The 25,309-nt window shown below is 42.9% G+C and overlaps 1 protein-coding gene and 1 long non-coding RNA gene across 2 annotated transcripts; one reads left to right on the forward strand and one right to left on the reverse strand.

Annotated features, from left to right (window-relative positions):
• Nucleotides 1–72: 72 nt before the first annotated feature.
• Nucleotides 73–25,089, forward strand: hspd1 (heat shock 60 protein 1). The gene is made up of 12 exons (XM_038789081.1): nucleotides 73–282; nucleotides 670–846; nucleotides 8,624–8,876; nucleotides 12,727–12,809; nucleotides 14,046–14,141; nucleotides 14,230–14,323; nucleotides 15,026–15,194; nucleotides 15,566–15,665; nucleotides 20,302–20,547; nucleotides 20,821–20,995; nucleotides 24,164–24,342; nucleotides 24,588–25,089. Exons 2-12 carry the CDS (start codon nucleotides 673–675, stop codon nucleotides 24,741–24,743), a joined length of 1,725 nt encoding a protein of 574 aa, XP_038645009.1. The 5' UTR covers nucleotides 73–282; nucleotides 670–672; the 3' UTR covers nucleotides 24,744–25,089.
• LOC119961780 lies at nucleotides 13,530–20,302 on the reverse strand. Its single transcript, XR_005459738.1, has 2 exons — nucleotides 20,207–20,302; nucleotides 13,530–15,235 (listed from the first exon to the last, which is right to left on the reverse strand). It is a non-coding gene; the product is annotated as an uncharacterized LOC119961780 (long non-coding RNA).
• Nucleotides 25,090–25,309: the final 220 nt, after the last annotated feature.

A 25,309-nucleotide genomic window follows, 5' to 3' on the forward strand; every position in this document is an offset into this window, starting at 1 on the left:
CAGGGAGCAAGGCGGATAGTTGTTGGCTTGGGGGCTGGCAGTAGCTGTGCCGCAGAGAGGCCGCTGATTGTAGTGTATACAGAGTGAGGGGCGGCCAGCCGCCTTCACTGCCCCACCTCCCCCGGCCCACGTGCTCCCGGATAGAGAGAGAGGGAAGGAGACCCAGTCCCGGGAATCGTGCAGTTTGTGCGTAGCTGCAGGACTGGTCTGAAGGCAGGGCACTGTCTCACTAAACATCTTTTCGTGCTTTTTAAAAAAAAAAACAGAAACCAAAACAAATTAGTAAGTAGCATTATCGGGGGTGATCGGCGGAGTAAATAACAATTGATACATTTTGCAAACGGCATCCGTCTCTTTTTTTAAAAAATGCTGATAAAACGAGTCAATGAATGAAGTGCAGGAACCTCTTGCTGGATATCTCATTTCAGGCTGACCGACAACTGCGCGTCTTATTGACGGGTCGGGAGGTTTTCTTGTCGAATTTGTGTTGCATTCTGACTATTTCTGCGGGTTTTGCCCAGTATTCTGCGGAATGTGGCGCTGCTTTAGTTTGACCTTGTGACGCGCGTGCCGCTGGCGACATGCGGGGAGGCCCATGCTGCTGACTCCCACCCCCAAATTTAGTCGGTGCCTGAAAAGTTGATCGGTATTTTTCTTTTGTTGTCGCAGAGAATGCTTCGTTTGCCGACCGTTTTGCGCCAGGTAAGGCCCGTGTCTCGCCTACTTGCACCTCATCTCACCCGAGCCTACGCCAAGGATGTGAAATTCGGCTCCGAGGCCCGGGCTCTGATGCTGAAAGGAGTGGATCTTCTCGCCGATGCTGTAGCAGTTACCATGGGGCCAAAGGTCAGGGCTCTGCTATGTTCTTTACGGGCTGGAACTAAATAGATGGTTCAAGAAAATATTCTTATTTCATTTATGCTGCTCAGTCTAGATTGCGTACTGCTACACTTCACTGCATAATACCAACGTTAATACATAATAACAAAACTACAGTTTGAGCAGAACTGTTTTTGGGCATAAGCTTTTCGTGGATAATTGGTAGAATGCCCATAGTTATTTGAGAATCCTCAGCAATGTTTATTGTGTTGCAGTTTTAAGTTGTAACGTTATGTTCTTCAATGCACCAGATCAGCATGAGCTCCCTTCAAAGCAAGGCAAGTGGGTCGAGATTTATACTGACCAGAGGGTTTCAATCACATGGGCAGGCTACAACTGGGCCTTGATGCAGTGAGAGGGGGAGGGGGGGGCGGGTTGCTGACATTTGGACTTGCGTGGAAGCTACGTTTTCACATTGCCTAGTCAAAATCAATCCACAGGAAAGTTCACATGTCAATCCAACATATTGTTAACAAAGATACTAAAATGGGTGACAATCGATATGCTTGTCTCAGTTTTTGAGAAAAAGGTCTCCATCTACCAAGGATTTTTCAGCAAATTTACACCTTGTATAAAATCCAATAATTTGTAAATACCTCAATGGCTGGCAGATTCTTCACAAGATATTTGGTTGAAAACCTTAACAGAAGCAAGCAATGGTTTCTCTTGATTTTATGGGTTGCACAGTTGCTTCACAGCTCCAGGGTCCCAGGTTCAATTCCTGGCTTGGGTCACTGTCTGTGTGGAGTCTGCACGTTCTCCTCGTGTCTGCGTGGGTTTCCTCCGGGTGCTCTGGTTTCCTCCCACAGTCCAAAGATGTGTAGGTTAGGTGGATTGGCCATGCTAAATTGCCCTTGGCGTCCAAAAAAGGTAGGGTGGGGTGGGGTTACGGGGATAAGGTGGAGGTGTGGGGCTTAAGTAAGGTGCTCTTTCCAAGGGCAGGTGCAGACTCGGTGGGCCGAATGGCCTGCACTGTAAATTCTATGATACACAGTCTTAAATAAAGCCACTATTTACTGCCCCCCGCCTTTAAAAGAGTGAAATCTAGTGTATTGATCTTTTTTCAATTTACATGATGGTCCAAACATTTGATTTATGCCAAGTTAGCCTCTTGCATTGGAAAAGCCACTAATGCCCACGAGGGCTCAATCTCACTGGTTCTCTCTTTTGGATAGGAATCAGAACTGCACTCTAAAATACCATTTCTTCAGCTTCTGAAGGACATCTGAATATACTGCTGATTTCATAGACCATTTTTTAATAAATCTCCTTCCAGCTCTTTGGCAGGGACATAGCTCTTGCTGCTCTATATTGTTAATTATAATACAAGTGCAGTAAACTTCTTCCAAACTAATTCCTGAGTTAGGGATTTCTACTCCTTGAGCTTTTTTTATTATAATCTTTATTATTGTCATAAGTAGGCTTACATTAACACTGCAGTGAAGTTGCTGAAAATCCCCTGGTCGCCACACTCCAGCGCCAGTTTGGGTACAGAGAGGGAGAATTGAGAATGTCCAATTCACCTAACAGCACATCTTTTGAAACTTGTGGGAGGAACCCGGAGCACCTGGAGGAAACCCATGGAAACACTGGGAGAACGTGCAGACTCTGCACAGGCAGTGACCCTTGCCAGGAATCGAACCTGGGGCCCTGGTGCTAACAGTACTAACCACTGCTACTGCGCTGCTCGCCCATTAGGATGGGTTCTGATAAGCCCATTAGTTTGTATACAATCTTGTGGTTAAAATCTGTTAATTCTAAGTTCCCATGTATTTATAGAAGAACACTAAAAGAGTCAGTCACTGGTACTAGCATATAGTAATTCTTCTAAACATGTTTGATAGCAGAACTTAAGATAGTGGAGAAAATTATTTACGATCATGTTTATGTAATTGTGAACTTTTAGAATGAAAGCAAAATCTGAATACAATGTATCACCATCACCTTTGGGAAAACTCACTTGCATCAAGGACACATGAAAGCACTTTTTGCTGATGGCTCCCCTCATTCATTGCTGTCTTTGCAGGAGAGTTGAGTGACTAGGAGGGATCTTTTATTTTTCTAGTTATAAAGACAAGAATTTAAAAAATAAATAAATGTGGATTACCCAATTCATTTTTTCCAATTAAGGGGCAATTTAGCGTGGCCAATCCATCTGCCCTGCACATCTTTTGGTTGTGGGGGTGAAACCCCCACAACCACGGGGAGAATATGCAAACTCTACATGGACAGTGACCCAGAGCGGGGTTGAACCTGGGACCTCAGTGCCGTGAGGCAGCAGTGCTAACCACTGCACCACTGTGCTGCCCCCAAGGCAAGAAAATTATTAACCATCTTTTATGCAGCTGAGTCTGCACTTGCCAATTGCACAGACCTGATCCCAAGCTTTGTCAGCAATTTCCTCCCTGTGGATATCTTTGAGCTTATGGCATAGCTTCTAAAACAAAAATCCAAGTCATACCTTTCAGTGCCCCAAACCTAATCAATAGCCGAAAATGATATTTATTCTGACCTTGTTTTTGTTTATTCTTTCATGAGACGTGGGTGTTGCTAGCCAGGTAAGTACTGGCTGCCCATCCCTAATTGCCTTTGAAAGGTGTTGATGAGCTGTTGCCTTGAACTGCTGCAGCCCATGTGGTAAGTCCACGGTGCTATTAGGGAAGAGCCCTAGGATTGTGATCCAGCAACAGTGAAGGAACAGCAAAATAGTCCCAAGTCAGAATGTGTGCGGCTTGAATGGGAACTTCCGGGTGGTGGTGTTCCCATCCATATATGCTGCCTTTTCCTTCTAGGTAGCAGAGGCTGTGGGTTTGGAATCTGCTGTCAAATGAGGTTTCATGAGTTGCTGCAGTGCCCCTTGTATGTGGTACAAACTGCTGCCAAGGTGCAGCCAATCCAATGCGTTGCTTTGTACTGGTTGGTATCGATCCTCGTGTTTTATTGGAACTGTACTCCTCAAATGGAAAGTATTCCATCACATTGTTCGCTTGCACCTTGTAAATGGTGAACAGCTGGGAGTTGCAAGGCAAGTTACGTGCTGCAGAAATTTCAGCCTCTGACCTGTTCAACAGGATTTCCCCCCCCCTCCCCCTTGAGAATATTCCATGATGACATTATTCATCTTCGAACCAGATACAGCCATGTGCCTGCTCAGGAACATGTATAAAAGTACAGCCTGCTGACCCTGAGGAAGTTGCCGTGTTATGAATTTAGCTCTGTCGTAAGAAACATCCATGGTTTCAGTTGCTCTTTCTGGGCACATGTCTATTTTCATGGAACATGAGGAGTCAACTTCCAATTGCGTGTGCAGTTGTGGGATAGGAATTATAACCACAAATTCCATTATAATTTGGACTGAGTTTCTAAATTTAAGGCAGACTAGGTGAGGCAAAGTTAGTTTCAAATGTAAGCTGCTTTATAACAGCTTCTTGATTTCATTCGCTTGACCCACCTGTCTCCATACTTGGACAACGGCTAGTTGTTGCATGTAATTCCACCCTTCCTAAGTCCTCATTATTCCACTACTGGAACTCTGATTTTTAACTCTCCACTACTCCTATTACCATGATCTACATTACCTCATCTCTCTCTTTCAAAATTGTAATTTTGTACTGTCCTCCCTGATACAATAAAATTTTATCGATTGAGATATCTTCACTGCTTTCTTCCCTTTCAACCGTCACCTGAGTGAATCACATTCTTGAGTTCACTGCCCTCTTGCCCTCTCTAAATCTCTCCCTGTGTAAAAACTTCTTAAACCTCATGGGCGCGATTCTCCCAGAGGGGGAGAAATCATAAGGCTGGCGTCAAATCCGGGCGGGTTTGACGCCAGCCCCCCCCCCCTCCCCGACCGGGAACCGATTCTGGTCCCCGGTCGGGGCTAGCATGCCGCCGCCGTAAACTTCGTTACAAATTTCGTTAAGCCCGCTTGCCAGAGTTTGCGCCGGCTGACGTGTCATATAACGTCAGCCGCGCATGCGCGGATTGGACGACTCCAACCCGCGCATGCGCGGATGTCGTCATCGCGCATTTGCGCGAAACCCGCGCATGCGCGGGCCGGGATGCCCCTCAGCCGCCCCGCGAAGTGATACAGCGGGGCGGCGGAGGGACAAAGAGTGCGACGTGCATCGGACCCACTGCCTGCGATCGGTGCCCACCGATCGCGGGCCCATGGCACCCGTGGTACTGCCGTGCCAATCGGTGCCATGGTTTTAAAAATCGGGACTTTACGGCCGTTTTTACGAACGGCCAGACCAGGTGTGTTTGCCGTTCGTAAAAACAGCCGTAAAGGGCTGGGAACTCGGCCCATCGGACAGCTGAGAATCGCTGCTGGCCGTAAAAAAACGGCGGCAGCGATTCGTATCGGGAGTCGGGCGTTGGGGGGGGGGGGGGGGGAGAATAGCGGGAGGGCGTCGGACGAGCGTGGCCGTAAAATTTTACGAGCCACGCTATTCTCCGCACCGTCGTGAGTGCGGAGAATTGCGCCCCATATTCTTGGCCAGTCATCTTGTGCGGTAATTTTTTTTAAAATGTATTTTTATTACAAATGTATATCAAAACAAGTTACAGCAAATAAACACCTCGAAACATACTTCCCAGCAATCAACTTTACAGTCTATAGATTTTCAGCCCCTCAAATAAGGTCACAAACAATCCCCACCTTTTCTCAAACCCCCTGCTGAGCCCCTTAAGCCATACTTTATCTTTAATTGCAGGAAGTCGTACAGGTCACCCAACCAAGCCGCTACCCCGGTGGCAATGCTGACCATCACTCCAGTAAAATATGACGCTGTGCAATCAGAGAGGCGAAGGCCACGACATCGGCATCTCCCCTCTCCATGAGCTTCGGCTTCTCTGAAACCTCTAATATCGCCACCAAAGGGTCCGGGTCCACCTCCACTATCCTGGCTAAGATTGCGAACACTCAAACCCAGAATCTTCCCAACTTTTTGCAACCCCAAAACATATGCGCGTGATTCATCTTGCTACCCCTAGGGTTTCAGTTGCAGATAAGACCGTGTTTGATCACTTCATTGAATCCATCGCCACCTGCATGCCCCAACACTTCGTGGACAACGGCGCATTCAAAATCTTTACCATCTAACCGTTGGTCTCCATTTCTCCAGCTACTGATTTACTCAACTCCACCCTCCCTTCTGCAATTTACTCAACTTACCATCGCTGTTCCCCTGGTAAGGCCCTCATCTCTACTCGCTTGGAAGGATATGGTGGACAATTGGTTTAGCCATCCACTACCAGATCTGGCTGGCCTTGACCCTCCTTTTGACTGCTAAAATTGCTCACTTTTCAGGAAACATCCTGGAATACAAAGATAAACCCCAGCACCTTTCTCTCCTGCGACCCGACCCCGCTGTTGCCCTGAATTCTGTCTAGTCACGCTCCTATCACTCTCAAATGTCTCTGAGCTCATTTTGTCCATGCGGCTCATCTCCTCTTCTTTAAATTCTACTTCTGTTGATCAACAAACTCCCTCCTCTTGCCCTCATGTCAGCTGATATTGTAAACTGTTGTCTCTTCAGATGTGGGTCTCCCACCTTTGAATCTGCTATTACGGCGCCTCTACTGAAAAAAACTAACCGTTGACACTTCATCTTTGCAACCTCCTATCTCCAACCTCCCTTTTCTTTCCAAAGCCCTTGAACATGCATTGTCATTTACCAAATCCATTCCCATCATTCTCAGAATTCAGGTTTCCACCCCCTTCCACTGCGTTGAAATGGTTCTTACGAAAGTCATAAATGGCATCCTATGTGACTACGACAAAGATGAACTTTCCCTCTTTGTCCTCCTCTACCTGTTGACAGCCGTTGATAGATTGACTATACCATCCTCCACTCATCCAGCTGAGTGGGACTGCTGCCACATGGTTTTGTTAATATCTAATCATAGCCAGAGAATCACTTTCAATGGTTTCTCTTCCTGCTCCTGCACTGCTATCTTTGATGTCCTTGCAAGGATCTATCCTTAGCACCCTCCCATTGCTCATCTACATGCTGCCCCGGTGATAAAATCCAAAGATACTCTGTTAGTTTTCACATGCATACCGACGGTACCCAGATCTATTCACCACCACCTCTCTTGACTCCCCCCATTATTGTTGCCAAATGAGCAGACTGCTTACCTGACAACCAGTATTGGATGAACAGAAATTTCCTCCCAATTAAATATTGGGAAGACTGAAGCCATTGTTTCGATTCCTGCTCAAACTCCATTTCCTAACTAGAAGCTCTGTCCCACTCTTGGCAACAGTCTGTTCGCAACCCAAGTGTCACATTTGATCCTGAATTGAGTTTCCAACCTCTTATTTCTGCTATCACCAAGACAGATTGTTCCCACGCCTGTAACATTGCCTAACTTCACCCTTGTCTCCGCTCTCTGCTGCTGAAATTCGCATCCATGCCTCCAGACCTCATTATTCAAATGCACTCCTGGTTGATCTCCCATATCTCGCCCTCCATAAACTTGAGGACATCCAAAACTCTGCCTATGCCCTAACCAACAAGTCTTGTACCCTGTGCTCACTGATTTACATTAGATCCCGATCAAGCTACAGTGAGAGTTTAAAATTCTCAAAATTCTTGTTTTCGAATTTCTCCGTGGTGTTGCCCTTTCCTATCTCTGTAATTTCCTCCAACCCCACAATCCTATCTGTGCTCCCTGAATTCTGGCCTCTTGTGCATTTCCAATTGTAATTTCTCCAACTGTGGTGGCCATGTCTTAGTTGCTGTTGGCCCAAGCACTGGAACTCCAGCCCTAAACCTCTTTCCCCATAAAACCTATCTCCTTGATTCAGCTTTGATCATCTAACGTAATAATATCTCCTTGTGTGGCTCAGTGTTGTAATTTTATAATGCACCTGTGAATCACCTAGCGACACTTAGTTTTATTAAAGATGCTATTTTCTTTTCTGAGAAATGTGTACCTTTTTTTTTTAAAAGGGGAAGAAAATAATTTGTACCTTTTTTGTGCATTTGTGTGCATTGTATCTGTAGCAAAACACAGGGTTAGTCAACTCCAGTGGGTTATAATCTTTCTGCATTGCTTTCTTCTGCTGTGCTTTGTTTCATGTCTGTGTTCAGATATTTAGAAATCTTTATAGGTACCTGCACAGAGATCAGAAAATACTTCCAATACCAAGTATGAAGAATGTGTCTGGAAAAACCAGGCACACCATTGAATCACTTATTATTTTGGGCCATTTTTCATTTTAATTGCTTTTCCTCTGACCAGAATCTATATGGGACTGACTTGAGCAGTTAACCCCCCCCCCCCCCTTTTTTTTTTAAAGACCTCTTTCAGTTAAATCACACATTTTTAAGTTCAGTTGAAAAATGGCCAAATAACCCAAATTATAATGAGAGGTTTTAGCACCATGCTCATCTGAAAATGTTCCATTACTTGGAAACTGGTATATTAAGTGACCGGTCTGATATGTGCCATCAATTAAGCCTATTTTTCCAGGGCAAGTTTGTCAGATGTTGCTTTCAACCAGTCTGTGAGCGGGTCATTAAAGAATAGACATTTCTAAGTGACTTCAGTCAAGTCTTGCGCATTAAAGATTTACTGTTTTTCAAAGGTGCTCAAAGGCCGAAGGAGTCTGGAACCATAAGATTCCACAGCAAGAGTTGGTGTCGTCATGGTATTGAGAAAACAAAATAATGAAAACTGATCATAGTACATGTTTAACTAACAGTGGTTCAATATATTTACTGTTTTCGTCTAGGGTCGAACAGTTATTCTAGAACAGAGTTGGGGAAGTCCTAAAGTGACAAAAGATGGAGTAACAGTAGCTAAAGCAATAGATTTAAAAGATAAATACCAAAACATTGGTGCTAGGCTAGTACAAGATGTTGCCAACAACACAAATGAAGAGGCAGGCGATGGAACCACCACAGCAACAGTTCTTGCAAGATCCATCGCTAAAGAAGGATTTGAAAAAATCAGTAAAGGAGCTAATCCAGTGGAGATAAGACGAGGTTAGTAGTTTTTGATCTTTTTTTCTCCCCCTGATTCTTATAATTATGAAATTTAGCAAAATGTGCATTTTCCAACCTGAACACCATATCCTACCAATACACATAGTGATTTGTGATCTCTAAATAGTGTACTCCAAATTTTAGTGAAATGAAGGACCAATATGGGGTTTTGGTGATGTTAGTTATGCTGGCCTGGTGCAGCAAGGCAGTGTGCTTTGCGAATGGTTCCCAATCTGAATAAATGGGGTGGGCTGGTGGCAGGGAGAGTGTCCAGCTGTGAAATCATCCACTAAATCCAAAAAATGATGATGGTTAATACAAAGCTGATTGACCAGCTTTGTGGCAATCCCATCTAACGGAGGAAAAGCTAAAAGAGAAAGGAAGGAAGATGATGTTAGTTGAGATCACAAGATAAATCCCTACTATTTGAACAGTGCTACAGGATCTTAACGTCCACCTTAGCAACCAGATAGCATCATTGTTCCTCTAACTGAAGGGGTGCATAGCCGTGCAGCATCTGGAACTTGCTATGCACTGCAACAAAAAAAAAGGCCGTATGTAACAAAAAAACCTAGAGGGAATGTTAGATGGCACTGTTCTTCCGCTCATGTTCTTTCCTTGCTTGCTGCCTGACATATCTTCCATGTGTACACCCTCCTCCAGTTTTTTTACTGAATAATGCATTTAATCTTGACTTGAGTGCAACATTACTGAAAATACACCAGTAGGAACTAAAAGTAAAACATTGAATCGCGTACCTGATAAGTTATCCATTCTGAATAGCTCACTATGTAACATTTTGGGGGCACAGTCCAGTGTGGTCCAGTATTACATTCATTATCGTATTCCCTGTTGAATTAAAGTACTTTAATTTGAACTAGTACTGTTTTGATGTTCATCTTCTATTGAAGTTATTCATTCACCTATATTTTGACATAAATAAATGATTTACTTGCTATTAGAAGTTCATTCTGCAGAGGCTGTTGGATCTCAACTAGGGTGGTCATGAGGGTGTTACAGTTGACCTATGTTGTCTAAGGTACTCCTTTATGTTGGGATTGGGAGTGTTGTTTTTTATTATATGGTGACTCCTGTGGGATGATTTGTGTATGGGTGAACATTGGGTGAGTACAGGGTGTGTTTGGCTATGGCGCAGTTTGAATTCACACATGAAGGGCCAATTCACAAGATTGATATGGCTGTAGTGATTTTTGTTCTTCAGTCCAGTTCCTTTTCCTCCTCCGTTAGTCCATCCCATCCATTTAACTGCCTATGCAGAAGACCTGCATTTGTTGATGAGTATTTTAAATTGAGGCCAATTTTTTTTTTCTTGCAACTCTTGACATTAGTAATTGGCCTTGTGGCTCTTCTGTTTGAAATGTTTTGTTCATGCCTTGGTGATCAACATTGAACAGGTACTCTAGGTTCATTTGGCATTATACTGTACAGCTTTAGCATGACATCTCCTGACTTATTTGGCCCTGCAATACAATTGACGTTATCAGTCTTTATTGTTGCTTTCAGTGATTTGGTGTTAGGTGCTGAAACTATTACTGTGCTAGATCCCTCCCTTCTGAACAGATCTACAACATCCACTGAATGTTTGCAACATCTTTCTGTCAGCATGCAGGGTTTAGGATTTCATCTGTCTTTGGTTTCTCCAAGAATCAGTTTATCAAATTATCAGTTGCTGGCTGCCTTGTTTACCTCGGTAGCCCCCTATGTTGAATATCAGTCTCTGATCTTGGTGGTTTTGTGTTGCCTTTCTAAAGCCAATGTATTGACGTAGATTTGGAGCAGTAAGGGGGCCACAGCACTAAATTCTGGGTGACTACTCTGCACACACCCTGGTTCGTTCACTCTCACCAACATGTACCTGCCACTTGCTTTCTTTCCTCCTTCAATTCCTTAACCATGCCCAGATTCGGCAGCATTCCTGTGCCCATAAGACTTCACCCGAGATGGGGATGTGGGTAAAACTATTACTAGTTTTTAATGTAAAATATGAACTTTTTGCAAAGCAGTCATTTATCATTTAAATTTCTGTACTGCTTAAAGTTTGTTTGTAGTTATTTTAGATTTTCCTTTACTCTTTTGGAGAAACCATCACTTCAAATCTATATTCTGCTGTCAAATTGAGTGTTCTCCATAACAACATAAAATTACCTTTCAATTGAGCTATATCATCAGCAAGGCACATGCACTATTTTTCTGTAATATCTCGTATCTCTCAAACATGCTGTTTTTACTGTACGTATTAAGCAATTTCTAAATGATTGGAGAAGGAATTCTGACCATTGAATGAATGGTGCTGCGATAGAATATTCTGTGCAGCACCATCAAGTGATCAGAATGCAGTACTGCAAGGCTCTCTGTTATCACTTCCTAATAGGAACATTTTATAATAACTTCTAGGGGAGAATAACATTTTGTATTTTACTTGAGTAAGCTGAAAATCACCGTTTCCTCTGACTTCATTCTTGGTTGTAAACTTACTGCAAGTCATTTGAATTGAGCGTCATAAAAACACAGTTTTGAGCTTGAACATTAAATTATCACCAGTTTAAGAGGACAAAAGGTGTCAAGAAAGAAATAAGTGAAAATTGATCAAAATAAATTGCTTTTTAAAAAGGACAAAGAAATTAAACAACTTTGTGAAACGACCTATTACATTGGATGGATTTGTTTATTGTCACATGTACCGAGGTACAGTGAAAAGTATTTTTCTGCGAGCTGCTCAAACAGATCATTAAGTGCATGAAAATCAAAAAGAAAATACGTAACAGGGCAACACAAGGTACACAATGTAAATACATAGACACCGGCATCAGGTGAAGCATACAGGATGTAGTATTGATCAGGTCAGTCCATAAGAGGGTCGTTTAGGAGTCTAGTAACAGCGGGTAAGAAGCTGTGTTTGAATCTGTGCGTGTTCTCAGACTTTTGTATCTCCTGTCCGATGGAAGAAGTTGGAAGACTGAGTAAGCTGGGTGGGGGGAGATGGAGTCAATGGATGGGAGGCAGAGGCAGGTTTGTGTGATGGACTGGGCTGTGTTCACGACTCTCTGAAGTTTCTTGCAGCCTTGGGCTGAACAGTTGCCATACCAGACTGTATTGCAGCCAGATAGGATGCTTTCTAAGATGCATCTGTAAAAGTTGGTAAGAGTTCATGTGACATGCCGAATAGTTTCCTGAGGAAGTATAGACGCAGTTGTACTTTATTGGTGGTAGCGTCGACGTATGTAGACGCAGGTGATGTGCATCCCTAGGAATCTGAAGCTGTTAACCGTCTCCACTTCAGCCCCGTTGATGCTGACAGGGGTGTGTACAGTACTTTGCTTCCTGGTTTCCAGGTGATGTGTTGCTGTGGTTGGGACGTGAGTAAATAAAAGGTCGGGAACCAGATAAACAAATGTACCTACCCAGAAAGTCATGGTGGCAAATGTGAGACTTTCAGGAGGTACTGAAATCCCCCAAAGATCAATGTACTGAGTGTCAATTTGTTTGGTGATCAAAAATAGTAATGGGTCAACAATCTAAACAAGCAAGGAAACTAATGCAAAAAAAAAATTTAATTGGATCAATTTTATTGCAAGTTGATCTTATACCAGTTATCACATTGCTTATAATTTTAAAAGATTGCTACATACCGGAAGGCTGCCTAGTAATGTCCAGTCCTTGGAAAGATTTCAAATTTGATACATTTTAGTATGCAATGAAATTTTTGCAGACTGGTAACCTTTTTTTAAAAAAAAATCAGTTGACAAGTTAACATGAACTAGTTATTTTAGCAAGTTGTAAAACGATTAACAATTTTGACCTGCCTGTTAATTTTAACTTTATTTTGTAGGTGTAATGCTGGCTGTAGATCATGTAATTGGTGAGCTGAAAAGAATGTCCAAACCAGTTACAACCCCAGAAGAAATTGCTCAGGTATTCGCGTTTCAAGTAACCATAACTGAAAGTGCGTTCTGCAAGAATCAGTGTTGCCATTGTTCTGCTTTTTCCTTATGTATCTAAATATGAAGTTTTCAATGTGTAGATAGCTAGCTGTTTATAAATATATCTCTATAATACACCCATCGTGACATTGAACCAAGATGTAGAGAAGACGCACAGCATATTTCCAAAAAGCTAACTAGAAGTTGAGTTCAAGTGGTCCTGGATTAAAATCTCATTCTCTCTCCATTTACATTTTATATGATACTTTTCACGACACATTGGGCATCTCAAACTATTTTGTAATGAAGCATTTTTGAAGTTCAGTCAACGTTGTAATGTGGGAAATGCAACTGTCAATATGTGCACAATTCGCACCACATCATCTTGTTCTTTTGATGCTGATTGAGGAATAAATATTGGCCAGGGTACCAGTAATAACTCATAATGTGTCTGTCTTGGGTTTCTGGGACCATGTTATATTTATTTATCACAGTGGATTCCAAACAAGGCACTAGTTTCTGGTGAAGCTGAAAAGAAAATGAAATAAATCCAGACACTTGGCTTGTGTGTAATAATGTCACTGATTATACTTTTCATTGAAAATGAACTGTTAATCTGTAGGCTCTGGTTTGAAAAATCCCATATATTAAGGCTGTTCAAAATGATAAAACAGTGGTTCTGGCTATCATTTGAAATGGCAAAATTAAAGCCTTTTTTTTTTTTGTAGCTTTCTCCAAAATTGTGTAGGATGGATTTTTCTCAAAATAAATATAAGTGCATAAATGTCTCGAGCTCCTGCACTGAAATCTCCAACTTTGTTTGACCTTTTATACTGTCCTAGCTTCAAGAACATATTTCATCCTGGTGCTCTGAAAATTGGTCTTGGAACTGCTCCTGCTTCCTTGCTGTAACTTTGGACACCTGTCGGAACAGGGCTTTTGTCAAATTTTATGGCAGGAGAATTCTTGAGCCATAAAACTTCATGAAATGTGCACCATAGTTTTCACCAATTACTTTTTAAGCAGAGGATGTTGATGATTATGTACATATTCTTTCACCTTCTATTGGTAGTGTTTATGGTGATAGATTGCATAGCAATTTCTTTAACCTGACAAAGTAACATTATTGTATGATTGCAGTTATTGATGGCTGCAATATAGTCTAACTTTCTGTAACTGTTGTAACCCAGTTTTCTTGGAAAAAGTGACTACTTTCCTTTTGTTATAGGTAGCAACTATTTCAGCCAATGGAGACAAGGAAATTGGTGAGCTTATCTCTGATGCAATGAAAAAAGTTGGGCGAAAGGGTGTCATCACTGTCAAGGTAATAGATAGTTGAATTTCTGTGCTACCAGACTATTGATTTTTGGAAAATGTTCTGATAATTTCCTTGTTGCATATTGTGTGAACAGGATGGCAAAACACTCCATGATGAGCTTGAACTCATCGAAGGAATGAAATTTGATAGAGGTTACATCTCACCGTACTTCATCAACACAGCCAAAGGTATGTAATTCTTCCAAACTGTCTCTGATGCGTCCCTAGGTCAGGATCACAGAATTCTTTATATTTCCTCTTTCCCACCCCCAAAAGATGTTGGTGTCAGGATATGAATCTGCAGGTATGAATCTGCAGGTGCAAACAGCATCACCAAATCTCGGAATATCTTGACGTTGGACATATATTCCCCATTCCTTCAACATTGGGTCAATGTCTTGGAAATACCTACCCAACAGCTTTGTGAGAGTACCATCACTATATGGGCTGCAGCAACACGAGGCTCACCGCCATCATTTTTTAGGGATGGATGATGAATGCTGTCCTTGTCAGTGATACCCATATCTCAATTGGCTTTCTTTTTTATCCCCCCTTTTTGTGTGAACTTAGAAACTGAGTCTTGCTGATTCAGTCGTCTGGTACCCAGCCTTCATCTAGTCGCCTCTGCTTTACCCTGGATACAGTTTACTTGCCTGGGTCTTGGGGCTGTGATTTATTAATAATGTAAAGAAAATTAGTCTAATTCATTTGATCCCTTAATGGGGAGTAGCAGGAGGGGAAATGGCAACCACAAATAATCCACCAAACCTATGCGAGTTGTATCTGATACTTGGTGTTTGAGCAATCGGGTATTCGCAGTTGCCGAATTGGTTGATATTTAGAATGGTGATGTAAAATAAACAATGTTAACTTCCACTCTATTTTTACCAGGGCAAAAATGCGAATTCCAAGATGCGTACCTTCTGCTTAGTGAAAAGAAAATCTCAAATGTACAATCCATTGTGCCTGCCTTGGAGATTGCCAATGCACACCGTAAACCTCTAGTTATTGTTGCTGAAGATATTGATGGCGAAGCGCTCAGCACATTGGTTTTGAATAGGTTAGTTTTCCTGCTTTCTTTCAACTCGAGTGACCTAGAAACTAAAATTTAAACATCCTTTGTAAATAGGTGCTTACATTATGTTTGGGCTAAAGATCAAAACTAATGTGTTTGTGTAGAATCATTAACAGTATGGGATGAATTGGGTATGTGGTATTATCATGAGAATTCACTCCTCCTCTCCAAACAACCATCTACTTTCAACCTAAACACTATTAACAGTTTGCTTAATGTTTCCAAAAGCATTAGGTATTTTTGTTCCTAAAATAACTTTGATTTAGTTGGGTTCTATCCCATTAGTATGTATTTCTTTCAATTAAAATGTTTTTAAACTAATTCTGTGTGATGTACATACGTTTTCCTGAATTCAGGCTGAAGGTTGGCTTGCAAGTTGTAGCTGTTAAAGCACCTGGATTTGGTGACAACAGGAAAAACCAGCTGAAAGATATGGCCATCGCCACTGGTGGTACGGTGAGTAGAGTCAAATAATACTGAAGAAAACATAATTAATTTCAATGGAGGCAACACCTTGGTCCAGATGGTACTTGCTCCAAAGAAAGCAGTTCAAAAAGATCTAGCAAGCTATGTGGTGTGGTTTTTTTTCCCTTTGGGCAGCAAGGTGGCAGTGGTTAGCACTCTGGCTTCACAACAGCAGGGTACCAGGTTTGATTCCCAGCTTGGGTCACTGTCTGTCTGGAGTTTGCACGTTATCTGTCTGCATGGGTTTCCTCCGGGTGCTCCGGTTTCCTCCCACAAGTCCCGAAAGTCTTCCTATTAGGTCATTTGGACATCCTGAATTCTCCCTCCTGAATGGCAACTAGGGGATTTTCACAGTGTTAATGTAAGCTTACTTGTGACAACAATTTTTTTTTTATTGTTAATTTGAATCGGATGCTAGGCCAGGGGAGCTCCAGGCTCAACAGGAATGTAAGGCAGACAATCCCATTCAACAATTTTCACAAGTAGCAAATCAAGAAGTTAAAAGCACTGCTTATGCTTATCCTTCAGTTTGTAATATTTTGTAGGGAGTAAAAATTGAGACATATGGGATTAAGGCGGAAGGTTTTTCAAAAATTACTTTAAAAAAGTTTTTGACAAAATAGAGACATTATATTGTTCAGCAGTAGTTTGAACTTGGGACACTGTTTGAAAACCCAGTTACTTATTCCACAAGGTGTAACTTTCCCAGGCATTTTTACAATTAAACTAATAGTGTGAAAGGGCAGGTTTCCATCTGTTCTGTAATTTCTAATTGATAGCCACCTGTGGAAACTTCGACCAAAGCACCCTGTGGAAAAGGGTAAAATCAGTACCAGCACGTTGTGGATTCCTGAATTTAATTCCATGTGCAAGTTCCTTCCAGAAGTTGCTGTCAGTGAATGTTGCCCATTTCACCATTACTGTCAGCTTATCCCAGGGGTGGGCAAACTACGGCCCACAGGCCGCATGCGGCCCGACAAAGGTTTTTATGCGGCCCGCCAATGAGGTGCCCGGAATCATAACCGGCATTTTTGAAAAGCCGCTGAAGTAAATGCGCTTATTCAATAAGCGCTTTTCCCCGGCGGCTTTTCAAAAATGCCGGTTATGATTCCGGGCACCTCATTGGCGGGCCGCATAAAAACGCGCGTAGTGAGGTGGATGAGTGGGGCTGTCTCATTGGTCGGTTTAGTTGGGTGTGCGACCAATAGGAGTCCAGGTTACAAACAATAAGCCTTATTATTGTTTCTAACCTGGACTCCTATTGGTCGCACACCCAACTAAACCGACCAATAAGGCAGCCCCACTCATCCACCCCACTATGCGCGTTTTTATCGTTGACTCGGCTAGGCTGTGCTTCTGTCAGTGTTAAGGATCAGCACAAGCAACTTGACACCTGATTTCAACAAACTGGTAAATGACTGCAGTCAGATGCATCATTCTCATTGACATTGTTCTGTTACTTACTTAGTTACTTTGTTTTTCAAATAAATGTGCTTTTTTTTCTTTAAAGACCTTTTATTTTGGCTATTTAAAATATTAATTATTTTACTTAATATACTATGCGGCCCTTTTAAAATTGTGAATTTCTGAATGTGGCCCTTGCACGGAAAAGTTTGCCCACCCCTGGCTTATCCAGACAAGTGCATAAATTAGCCGTAGGTTCTGGGTTAGAACATAGAACAGTACAGCACAGAACAGGCCCTTCGGCCCTCAATGTTGTGCCGAGCCATGATCACCCTACTCAAGCCGACATATCCACCCTATACCCGTAACCCAACAACCCCCCCCCCCCCCCCCCCCCCCCCCGAAATACTACCATATATATTATACAGGATGGGACTTGTTATGATGGTTGGTCAATTCAAAGTTGAGGAAGATTGTCTTAATGACATGTAATACGTGGGCAAATTTTGCTGGTGAAAATTAAATACAATGATATATTTCATTATCTCCTATTTCACTTGCCTTCAGGTGCAGGCTGACTATCATTTTAACACTGTTGTGTAAAATACAGTGGCCATAGCAGAAAACAGACCCAAGACAGTGATCACAGTATTTGACCTTGAATACTTGACCTGGTGATGTGGTTTGGGATGTCCTTTGTTTATACTGTTGAGAAATAAATGCATTCAGGAAATTGGTTGGTTCCAGATGGTAGCTTGTTTTAAAAAGCTGTAGAAATTCTTAATTGGCATCATTGGGAACTATCTTTTGATTATTTTCTGAATCCATGCCCCCCCCCCCCAAGATTATTGTGAGACCTCTGCAGCCAGAAATTTCAGTAGACATAAATCGATGGCCTCGAGCCTTATTTAAATACTGTTCATTAATGGTGAGAGCTGTGGAACTACAACATTTCCTTAACCACCTATATTTTCTTAAATGTTTACATAGTCTCTGCTTTAATCACTAATTATAATAGTGTACACCTCAGCTGTGTTTCTCCACCCTGTCCTAAATTTCTTATTATTTTTTTAAATCTGTTCCCTCATTCGGTTAGCTCAGTTGGCTGGACAGCAGGTTTGTGATGCAGAGTGGCGCCAACAGTGTAGGTTCAATTCCTGTACTGGCTGATGTTTTTCATGAAGGCCCCACCTTCTCAACCGTGCCCCATGCCCGGGTGTGGTGACTCTGATTAAATCACTGCCAGTCAGCTCTCACTCAAAGGGAGAGCAGCCTCTGGGTCAAGCTAAATTGCTCCTTGTCCAACGATTAGCTGGGGTTACAGGGATAGGCTGGGGGAGTGGGCCTTGGTGGGATGCTCTTTCGGAAGGTCAGTGCACTTGTAAGGGTTCTAGGTTCCTCGAAAGCAAGTCTGTTTCTATCTGCTAAGATCCACACATTCATAATTTTAAAATACTCATCAAATAAGCCAAGAATCATAGGGGCAGCACGTGGGGCAGCACGGTAGCATTGTGGATAGCACAATTGCTTCACAGCTCCAGGGTCCCAGGTTCGATTCCGGCTTGGGTCACTGTCTGTGCGGAGTCTGCACATCCTCCCCATGTGTGCGTGGGTTTCCTCCGGGTGCTCCGGTTTCCTCCCACAGTCCAAAGATGTGCAGGTTAGGTGGATTGGCCATGATAAATTGCCCTTAGTGTCCAAAATTGCCCTTAGTGTTGGGTGGGGTTACTGGGTTGTGGGAATAGGGTGGAGGTGTTGACCTTGGGTGGTGTGCTCTTCCCAGGAGCCGGTGCAGACTCGATAGGCTGAATGGCCTCCTTCTGCACTGTAAATTCTATGATATAAATCAGCCCCATTTTACACTATTTTGTCAGTTGGACCTATAAAGATTTGAGGGGAAATAAAGATCGTTTTTTTTCTAGAAGAAATTGGGATGATCATAATTCAGTCGTTTCCTAGAATTGACAGTGCAGAATGAGGCCATTTGGCCCATCAAGTCTACACCGGCCCCTGATAGGACGTCCTCCCTAAGCCCACACCTCCACCCTATTCCCGTAACCCTGCAACCCCATCTAACATTTGGACACCACGGGGCAATTTAGCTTGACCAATCCACTTAACCCTGCACATCTTTGGACTGTGGGAGGAAACCGGAGCACCCGGAGAAAACCCACACAGGACGAATGTGCTGACTCCGCACAGACAGTGACCCATGCCGGGAATCGAACCTGGGTCCCTGGTGCTGTGAAGCACCCGTGCTAATCACTGTGCTACTACGTCGCCCAAGATTGTTTCCCATTTTTCCTAAAACTGAGCCAGTGTCCAAGTGGATCATGCGGTCCATCATATCTGCACCCAGAGCAGCCTACATAGGCCCACCTGACCTGCACATCTGGACTGTGGGAGGAAACCGGTTCAACTGGCAAAAACCCACACTACACTGGGAGAATGCCTATGTGGAGTTTGCACAGTCACCCGAGGATGGAATTGAACCGGGTCCCTGGCACTGAGGCAGCAGTGCTAAATACTGTGACACCATGCTGCTCCTTCAGATATAATGCATTCACTGCATAGTTATATAAATGGCTTATTATACCTAAATAACATAAAACTTAAACTATTGACACACGGTCTGATGGATTTGAGGCAAATGCATTGTCCATCTTGATCACTGACCTGTACTGAGTTAACTGATATCATCCATGGGGAACCTAAAATTTATATATTGTGCCCATGTCGAAGTAATAAAACTTTGTTAAAATTTAAACCCATTTTAATATAATTGTGCACTGGTATCTGCTTGATTAAGTCACTTTAACTCTTCACCTCTAATTGAACTGTTTACAACTTGAAGGAAGTAATTTCTTTTCGGATGGGATTTCAAATAAACTTCCCACCTGTAAGAATTGAAAAGGGCGGCACATTGGTTAGCACTGCTGCCTCACGGCGCAGGGGACTGGGGTTCAATCACGGCCCTGGGTCACTGTCCATGTGGAGTTTTCACATTCTTCCTGTGTCCACATGGGTCGCACCCCCACAACCCAAAGCTGTACAGGGTAGGTGGATTGGCCACGCTAAATTGCCCCTCAGTTGGAAAAGATTTTTAAAAAATTGAATAACCGATTTACCTTGAATTATAAACATTTCTTTTTGCAGAGCGTAACAAATCTGTCTTGTTTAGATTTCTGCTTTCCAGTAAACATCTAACTGCAAACATTTGTAGGTATTTGGGGACGAAGTACTTGGTCTGAATGTGGATGATATCCAGGCGCATGATTTTGGTAAAGTTGGTGAAGTCGTAGTCACCAAAGATGACACCATGCTGTTGAAAGGCAAGGGTGACAAGACTGCAATTGAAAAGCGTATTCAAGAAATTGTGGAAATGTTGGAAGTTACAACAAGTGAATACGAGAAGGAAAAGCTAAACGAAAGGCTGGCCAAATTATCCGACGGTGTTGCAGTGCTGAAGGTAAAGAATTTGTAAACTTGTGATTTGGGTGCACAAGCAATGCCCTTGTGCATATTGATGTTGTGTTGAAATATATTTTGGAAAGTTGGCTTAATGTTCATTACAGTAGAGCTGATGATAAAAGGGATGGTAATTTCAACTGTCCTAATTCCCTGTGTGTGTGTGTGTGTGTGTGTGTGTATATATATAATTTACATGCAAGTGTGACAAAATTAATATGTGCAATGCCAAATCTATACTTCCAACTATATTGATTTATTGAATTGTGACTAGATTGGTGGCACGAGTGACATAGAGGTTAATGAGAAGAAAGACCGAGTAACTGACGCACTTAATGCTACTCGAGCTGCTGTGGAGGAGGGTATTGTTCTTGGTGGTGGATGTGCTCTATTGCGGTGTATCCCAGCATTGGGTACACTTCAACCAGTCAATGAAGACCAAAAAATTGGTAAGTGATCCACTAGTACTGTTCTGCTTTTCCTTTTTGTTTGTTCATTTTCAGTAACCGAAAACATGACTCTGAATATACCAGACACATTGAATAGCATAAAGATATTTAAAAATTACTTATCTTTGTCAGGGCCCATGTCCGTAAATGAAGGTATTAACATAACTCACGAAAAGAAAAGACATCTCCATTTTACTTGTGTAAGAGCATTTGTCTTCTCGACAGCGTGGCCTGTATTTGAAAATACTCTCGAGCAATGTTCCCTCTACCTTGTTTCCTTGCTCAAATGGCTTATTACACTGCCCCTTAAGATTAACTTGTAGGTTTCTCTAATTTTGCGTTGGCAATTGAGCCATTGGCTATTGCACTGAGTTTGTCGACTGGGTGGAAAGTATAGTGAGCGGAGGTATGGAGCACTGGGTGTCCCTTTTATGCGGATGATTTACTGTTGTGTCACAGACTGTCTCTCCTAATGTGGGAACAATTATGAAGGTATTAAGTTTTTTTTTTTTTTTAGTTCCTTTTTGGGTTATAAACAATGTGGGCAAGAGTGAGTTTGTTTCCGGCGAACCCTCTGGAGAAGGCTGCGGAACTGGAGAAATTGTCATTTCCACTGGCCAGATGGAAGCACGGTAGCATTGTGGATAGCACAATTGCTTCACAGCTCCAGGGTCCCAGGTTCGATTCCGGCTTGGGTCACTGTCTGTGCGGAGTCTGCACATCCTCCCCGTGTGTGCGTGGGTTTCCTCCGGGTGCTCTGGTTTCCTCCCACAGTCCAAAGATGTGCAGGTTAGGTGGATTGGCCATGATAAATTGACCTTCGTGTCCAAAATTGCCATTAGTGTTGGGTGGGGTTACTGGGTTATGGGGATAGGGTGGAGGTGTTGACCTTGGGTAGGGTGCTCTTTCCAAGAGCCGGTGCAGACTCGATGGGCTGAATGGCCACCTTCTGCACTGTAAAATCTATGATAATCTAGTTTTAAGTACTTGGGAGTATGGGTGGCTCATGATTGGGCCTTTGCACAAGTTGAATCTGGGCAATCTGGTAGAAGGGGTGAAGGTGGATTTGGAAAGGTAGAATGTCCTCCCGTTATCGTTCGTAAGAAGGGTCCAGATGGTGAAAATGACTGTCCTTCCAAAGTTTTTGTTTTGTATTTCAGAATCATCCAATCTTTTTACCCAGTCATTTTTGCATAGGATTAAGGTCTCTACCTTTTTGTATGGGCTGTTAAGACCTCTCGGTCTGAGGGCATTTCTACAGAGCCGGAGGGGTTACATAATTTTGAAATTAGAATTTCAATTTAGAGTGCCCAACTCATTTTTTCCAATTAAGGGCAATTTAGCATGGCCAATCCACCTCCCCTGCACATCTTTGGGTTGTGGGGGCGAACCCCATGCAAACACAGGGCGAATGTGCAAACTCCACACAGGCAAGTGACCCAGAGTGGGGATCGAACCTGGGACCCTGGTGCCATGAGCCAGCAGTGCTAACCACCCAGTGCTGCCCTGGCATTACATTATCTGATTAATTACTACTGGGCAACAAATAATGAGAAAGTAGAGATGGGTCATGGTCAAGAGGTTTGTTATGGGGTATATGGAGGAGACTTGTGTAGGGTCGTGTTTGAGAGCACTGGTGACGGCTCCTTTCATTCTCGCTGGCTAAGTACTCTACGAGTCCAGTGGCAATAACTTCTAAGAATATGGAACCAGTTTAGGCAGCATTTTAAGCTGTCGTTGAGGGCACCAATAGATTTATTCTTGTCAGGAATGGACTCTGCAATGAAATGAAAATTGCTTATTGTCACGAGTAGGCTTCAATGAAGTTACTGTGAAATGCCCCTAGTCGCCACATTCCGGCGCCTGTCCAGGGAGGCTGGTACGGGAATCAAACCGTGCTGCTGGCCTGCTTGGTAAGCCAGCGATTTAGCTGAGTGAGCTAAACCAGCCGCTAGTGTAGGGAGGCTTAGGGATTTTTTTGTGGGGCTGGAGAACTGGTGGCAGGGTTCCAGCTTTGGGGGGGGGGGGGGGGGGGGGCGGGCGGCAGCAGCATGGTAACAGTAGTTAGCACAGTTGCTTCACAGCTCCAGGGACCCAGGTTTGATTCCCAACTTGGGTCAATGTGGAGTCTGCATGTCCTCCCAGTGTCTGTGTGGGTTAGATGGAGTGGCCATGCTAAATTGCTCTTGCGTGTCTAAAAAAAGGTTAAGTGGGGTTACTTGGTTAAGGGGATAGGGTGGAGGAGTGGGTTTGAGTAGGGTGCTCTTTCCAAGGGCCGGTGCAGACTCTGGGCCGAATGGCTGCCTTCTGCACTGTAAATTCTATGATTCATCTATCTACAAGTGCGGAGTTTTGTTTGGAAGGAATTTTAAGTTTCCTTAGTTGCTGTCCCCTTCTCTGTTGTGGAAGATCTCTATCAATGGACAGTTGAGGGAGAGAGCTTTGCTGGAGCAGATAGAGAAAATGGGTGGAAGAGTTGGGTTGCATGTTTTTTGGGGGGGGGGGGGGGGGGGGGGGGGGGGAAGAAAGGTAAGTGAGGCCTTACATAGGGTAAACTCAACCTCCTTGTGTGCACGTGAGCCTGATTCAGTTTTAAATGGTGCAGAGAGCACACATGACTAGGACTCGCATGAGTGGGTTCTTTCTGGGTGTAGAAAATAGATGACAAGGGGGCCAGGGAACCCCACACTTGTATTTTGGTCCTGCCCTAAATTGGGGAGGTTCTGGGCTTCCTTCCTACAGTGACAACTTGGTTGGGGAATCTTTCCAGGGGGGTTGGAGAGAGAAAGAGAAGTATGCCATTAGGTGGTTAGTGATGCAGTTCTATTGGAGATGGATGTTTATTTCCGTTTAAGAATTAGTAGTCACCAGCAAGGTAAGAGGGGCATATGGGATTGGTTGGTGGGGATACTACTTTTTTAATAAAGGTAGAGTATAAAGTTGTGTTGTAAAATGGAAATTTTTCTTTAAAAAATTTCTTCCCCCCCCCCCCACCCAAAATTGGTTTGTTCCTGTGTGCAGCTGAGTGGGAATGTTGCTCAAGCTTTATCAGTACTTGTATCTTTGAGCAGAGTAATTTGCATAGGACTTGCATATCTTTCTGGAGGGTTCATGGTTAATTGATGTATATGTTATTACATACGGACTCTTTTTTTCCAAATTCAACAGGAATTGAAATTGTTGGTAAAGCTCTGAAAATACCAGCGATCACAATTGTCAAAAATGCTGGAGCTGAAGGCAGTCTAATTGTGGAGAAGATCTTGCAAAGTCCACCAGAGATTGGCTATGATGCAATGGCTGGGGAGTTTGTGAAGATGGTAGAAAAAGGAATTATTGATCCCACAAAGGTACACCATTTGTCTTTTGTGCATCTTGTTTCTGGATTTAATCTTTCAAGCCATAATCAGTTAATATTTACAGACTACATCTGCATTGTGATGAGAATATACATGGACTCCTATTTAAACTTCTGCTCACTACTTCTTTTTGGTGCTATTTGAATTAAGTTGCCACCCTCTGTAACTGAAAGCTAACTTGAAACAAGAGTTCATGAGCAAATACACCTTCAACCTTTTGTATTTCTCACTTGCAGGTCGTGAGGACTGCTTTGTTGGATGCAGCAGGTGTTGCCTCTCTCCTAGCAACAGCAGAAACTGTAGTTACAGAACTCCCAAAGGATGACAAGGCGCAAGCAATGGGGGGTATGGGTGGCATGGGTGGTGCAGGTATGGGTGGCGATATGTTTTAATTCCCTTGCTACAGATCTTTATGAACTGAGGTGACTGACAAGTTAATATGGTCTCAATTGAAAGGCTGCTTCCGGTCGTGAAGACTACAGGATGAATGAGTATGAACCAGGCTTTGTGGAAAACATTGAAAAATTGTAATTAAGTTAGTGGAGCGGAGTTGGACTGCTGTGCTGGATCTCATAAGTAACTTGTTTACTGCTGCCTGTCAGTACTAAGAATTGTAATTTATTTTATATTCTGAATAAAATCAACATTTGTACATTCCTTGAAGTACTGGATGTGTGAACCACATACTTAAATTCATTGGTTTTATTGTAACAGTACTGTGCTGCCACTTTTATTTTTAAAAAAAAAAAAGTATAGGTAACAAGTTAAATGATCAAGACAGGTTTTCTGTGAAAAACAAGATCTATACCCTCCATTGCAGTCAAGATCATATCATGTAACAATGCCATAAATAAAAGCAGATGGTTATCATCCCTGTTTTGTGACTTCTGTGGAATTGTTTAATGTAAACAGTTTAGTAAAATTCTGCACTATTACCCCAATTGAGAATTGTGCAATA

The sequence above is a fragment of the Scyliorhinus canicula genome, chromosome 2 (genome assembly GCF_902713615.1).
Source record: "Scyliorhinus canicula chromosome 2, sScyCan1.1, whole genome shotgun sequence".
In the NCBI taxonomy this organism is placed as follows: Eukaryota; Metazoa; Chordata; class Chondrichthyes; order Carcharhiniformes; family Scyliorhinidae; genus Scyliorhinus; species Scyliorhinus canicula.

What these genes read in the sequence shown, in the direction of transcription:
- hspd1 (XM_038789081.1), top strand. Translation starts at nt 673, where the DNA reads ATGCTTCGTTTGCCGACCGTTTTGCGCCAGGTAAGGCCCGTGTCTCGC. An exon ending in AGCACATTGGTTTTGAATAG is followed by an intron (nt 15,195 to 15,565) that starts GTTAGTTTTCCT and finishes TCCTGAATTCAG; the next exon opens with GCTGAAGGTTGGCTTGCAAG. An exon ending in CCATCGCCACTGGTGGTACG is followed by an intron (nt 15,666 to 20,301) that starts GTGAGTAGAGTC and finishes AAACATTTGTAG; the next exon opens with GTATTTGGGGACGAAGTACT.